Source organism: Haliotis rufescens, unplaced genomic scaffold (genome assembly GCF_023055435.1).
Source record: "Haliotis rufescens isolate VD_foot unplaced genomic scaffold, xgHalRufe1.0.p SCAF_1, whole genome shotgun sequence".
NCBI classification, from domain to species: Eukaryota; Metazoa; Mollusca; class Gastropoda; order Lepetellida; family Haliotidae; genus Haliotis; species Haliotis rufescens.
In genome coordinates this window covers 61632597-61637045 of record NW_025963779.1, presented here as the reverse complement: position 1 = coordinate 61637045, position 4449 = coordinate 61632597, and the positions used below count along the sequence as shown (strand labels likewise).

The window sequence follows — 4449 nt, the reverse complement described above, 5'->3', positions numbered from 1 at the left end:
GATCTGCCAATACCAACGATATACAGTGGTTTAGGATCTGTCCTAACCAACTATATACAATTGTGTCGAATCTGTCATTACCAACGATATACAGTAGTAACGAATCTGTCATTACCAACGATATACAGAAGTAACGAATCTGTCATTACCAACGATAAACAAAAAGTATCGGATCTGTCGTAACCAACGATATACAGTAGTAAAGGATCTGTCATTACCAACGATTTACAAAAGTATCGGATCTGTCGTAACCAACGATATAGAATAGTGTCGAATCTGCCATTACCAACGATATACGTTAGTATCAAAGCTGTCATTACCAACGTTATACATTCATGTCGGGCTGTCATTGCCATCGTTATACATTAGTATCGGATCTGGGTTATTCTGCTACCAATCGTTTTTTACGTTACCTACATTATACATGCCTATAGAGGACATGGGTTAGAACACTGTCAGGTTACCTGCACTCAGTCGTTGTAAGGGACCACATAATGAGTTCGGGTGGTATCGATAATGGACTCCGTGGCATGGCGAGTCCAGCCTCGATCATGTACTGAAACAACAAACAAACAAACCGTAATTATCAGTTATACCCGAAGCTGACAATGGTTGAGAATACTAGCTGACGTATATTGAACGGTTGTTAAGGAGGTTTCATATATTTGAACCCGTGAAGATCCGGGTAGAATAGGTCTTCAGTAACCAATGCTTGTCGACAATGCTTGTCATAAGATGCGACTCACGGGATTGGGTGGTCAGACTGGGTGGCCTGGCTGATTCATATCATCGTATCCCAGTTGCAAGGCTCATGATATCAATCACTCGGTTGTCTGGTGCAGACGCTATTAATTACAGGCCACCTTCATGTAGCTGGAATATTGTTGAGTTCAGCGTTAAACAACAAACAAAACATAGATTTGATCACTGATAACATACATTATCTTCATCATCACACACACACACACACACACACACACACACACACACACACACACACACACACACGTACACACGCACGCACGCACGCACGCACACACACACACACACACACACACATTTGCACAAAAATAATCTTATTTTTTCACAAAAACTTAACTTCTCTAGCAATTAACGATCGTTCTTGACAGGTTGGTCGTTTTCCAGCATTGGCTGACATCAATATGTATATATGGCACGCTATAGATAAGTGTTTGAAATTAGCAAGATATTTGAAACCTGATTGTTTGATAACTTTTAAAGATGAAACCATCTCTAATCTGACGCTTGAACCAGATCACGCTGAAGTTATCCCACGATCGAGGTAAGTTTCATCAGTCCAAACTTTAACAAGATTGGGAAACTGTGCCCCAACGTCAGTTACAATATCGCTGTAAGTTCAACCTTCTTTATCGTCCTAAATAATGTTTGCATACTGTTTGAGGTTACTGTATCGTACAAAAACAGTTGATTCATCGTTCATCACGAAAGACCAATGTTTCTCTCATAAATACATTTGATTCATCATTCGTCACTCTTGTCCGTTGCTTATCATAAATACAGTTGGTACGTCGTTCATCACGCGTGTCCAATGCTTGTCTCATAAATGCAGTTGATTCATCGTTCATCTTGCTATTCCATTGCTTGTTCCATAAATACAGTGGATACATCGTTCATCACGCGAGTCCAATGCTTGTTTCTATAAAACAGTCGACAAATTGTTCATCATGCATGTCGCTTTTATTATTGTTATTGTTTTTATTGTTCTTGTTGTTGCTGCTATTCTTCTTCTTCTGGGGTGGTCGGGTAGCCTAGTGGTTAAAGCGTTCGCACGTCACGTCGAAGACCCGGGTTTGATCCCGGACATGGGTACAATGTGTGAAGCCCATTTCTGGTGTCCCCCGCCGTGATATTGATGGAATATTGCTAAAAGCTCATTCTCCTCCTCCTCCTCCTCCTCCTCCTCCTCCTCCTCCTTCTTCTTCTTCTTCTTCTTCTTCTTCTTCTTCTTATTATTATTATTATTATTATTATTACACTGATATTAAATTTCAGATGATGCCACTGAAACCCACTTCCTGCTGCGATGTTTGTCTTGTCCTGCTGTCTGTGATGCTGTGGTCAATCGTGTTATAATTACACATCAGCATCACACTATTCATCACGACTCCGCAATACATCATTAGTCTACCAGAGGGATCAGAGGTATTAGAGGCATCAGAGGTATCAGAGGGATCAGAGGGATCAGAGGTATCAGAGGGATCAGAGGGATTAGAGGTATCAGAGGGATCAGAGGGATCAGAGGTATCAGAGGTATTAGAGGCATCAGAGGTATCAGAGGGATCAGAGGTATCAGAGGGATCAGAGGGATCAGAGGGATCAGAGGTATCAGAGGGATCAGAGGGATCAGAGGGATCAGAGGGATCAGAGGTATCAGAGGGATCAGAGGTATTAGAGGTATCAGAGGGATCAGAGGGATCAGAGGGATCAGAGAGATCAGAGGGATCAGAGGTATCAGAGGGATCAGAGGTATCAGAGGTATTAGAGGTATCAGAGAGATCAGAGGGATCAGAGGTATTAGAGGTATCAGAGGGATCAGAGGGATCAGAGGTATCAGAGAGATCAGAGGGATCAGAGGTATTAGAGGGATCAGAGGGATCAGAGGGATCAGAGGGATCAGAGAGATCAGAGGGATCAGAGGGATCAGAGGTATCAGAGGTATTAGAGGTATCAGAGAGATCAGAGGGATCAGAGGTATTAGAGGTATCAGAGGGATCAGAGGGATCAGAGGGATCAGAGGTATTAGAGGTATCAGAGGGATCAGAGGGATCAGAGGTATTAGAGGTATCAGAGGGATCAGAGGTATTAGAGGGATCAGAGGGATCAGAGGTATCAGAGGTATTAGAGGTATCAGAGGGATCAGAGGGATCAGAGGTATCAGAGGGATCAGAGGGATCAGAGGGATCAGAGGGATCAGAGGTATCAGAGGTATTAGAGGTATCAGAGGGATCAGAGGGATCAGAGGTATCAGAGGGATCAGAGGGATCAGAGGGATCAGAGGTATTAGAGGTATCAGAGGGATCAGAGGGATCAGAGGGATCAGAGGTATCAGAGGTATTAGAGGTATCAGAGGGATCAGAGGGATCAGAGGTATCAGAGGGATCAGAGGTATCAGAGGTATCAGAGGGATCAGAGGGATCAGAGGGATCACGGGGTTTCACGTTGAAGGACTACTGGATACCACCAGCATGGTCAGGGATTGCATTCCATATGATGGAAAAAAGCTGGACCAAGCACAATGATATATGCCGGTCAGAAGAGAACTTCACTGCCATATAGTAACACCGGGTCGCAAATCCTTCTTTCTGTACAACCACGCCTCAGAGAGTGACGGAACAGTGAATCAAACACAGACCAAGACATACAAGGAAACAAAGACGTTTATGTAGAGGCATTATTGCATCTGGCCTTCGGTGACGAAACTACATCGTGACGAATGCACTTTACAGCAGCCATACGGATCTGGCTTTAACCACTGACAAAATTGCACCAGAAAAGTACGCAATGAAATCACTTATGACTTCAAAAAAGAAACGAAAACAAGATATCATGTCATTCTCAATATTGCTAGACGACCTTTTGACAAAATTTAATATTACTGTTGCGGGATTGCGAATACCAGCAACGCACCATCCTGACAGGATTTTGAAGGGAGGGCAAGCATTTTTTACGAAAGTAGACGACAGGTTTGTGTATATGGACTGGCGTTGGAATGAGGACTTCAAGGGGAAGTACATTTGCCTTTTTTTGACTGACAACGGTATGTTGCCCTACGCCAAGAGCGACTTCGATAACGCTCTTAAGATAGAGGACCACTTTAATTGGTCTTCAATTGTAATCTGGAAACGAAGAGGTCCTTAACAGTTATATGTGTCATGTACTGGCTTAGATCATCAGGGCCGGTCGGGTAGCCTAGTGGTTAAGGAGTTAGCTCGTCACACCGAAGACCCGGGTTCGATTCCCGACATGGGTACAATGTGTGAAGCCCATTTCTGGTGTCCCCCGCCGTGATATTGCTGGAATATTGCTAAAAGCGGCGTAAAACCATACTCACCCACTCACTTAGATCATCAAAGCTTGTGGGTTGTACTGAATTAAAGGCACGTATTAACACAGCATCGTATTTGAAATGGTCCATGTGCGGCGGGGAGGTAGGATTAGGGAGGGGAAGGGATGGATGAGTTAGGGTGATAGAGGGTGAGGGTGAAAGGGAGACGAGGTTGTGGCAGTAGATTTGAACCATTTGTGATAAACGTGGATAAACACTAACGATCTACGTCATTTGGGACTGTCCTCTTACATTCAACAGGGGCAACGTGATATGCCTGCCTTAAAGTTTTACTGGTAATAGATAGCATTCCCACAATACAACCATACCGTAATCGGCCATCAATGACTATCGTTGTTTCC

The 4449-nt window shown here is 43.6% G+C and overlaps 1 protein-coding gene across 1 annotated transcript; it reads left to right on the top strand.

The window, feature by feature from the left end:
* Positions 1-516: 516 nt before the first annotated feature.
* On the top strand, positions 517-3318 carry LOC125371998 (protein rtoA-like). The gene is made up of 2 exons (XM_048380780.1): positions 517-533; positions 2127-3318. Exons 1-2 carry the CDS (start codon positions 517-519, stop codon positions 3316-3318), a joined length of 1209 nt encoding a protein of 402 aa, XP_048236737.1.
* The last annotated feature ends 1131 nt before the right edge of the window (positions 3319-4449 follow it).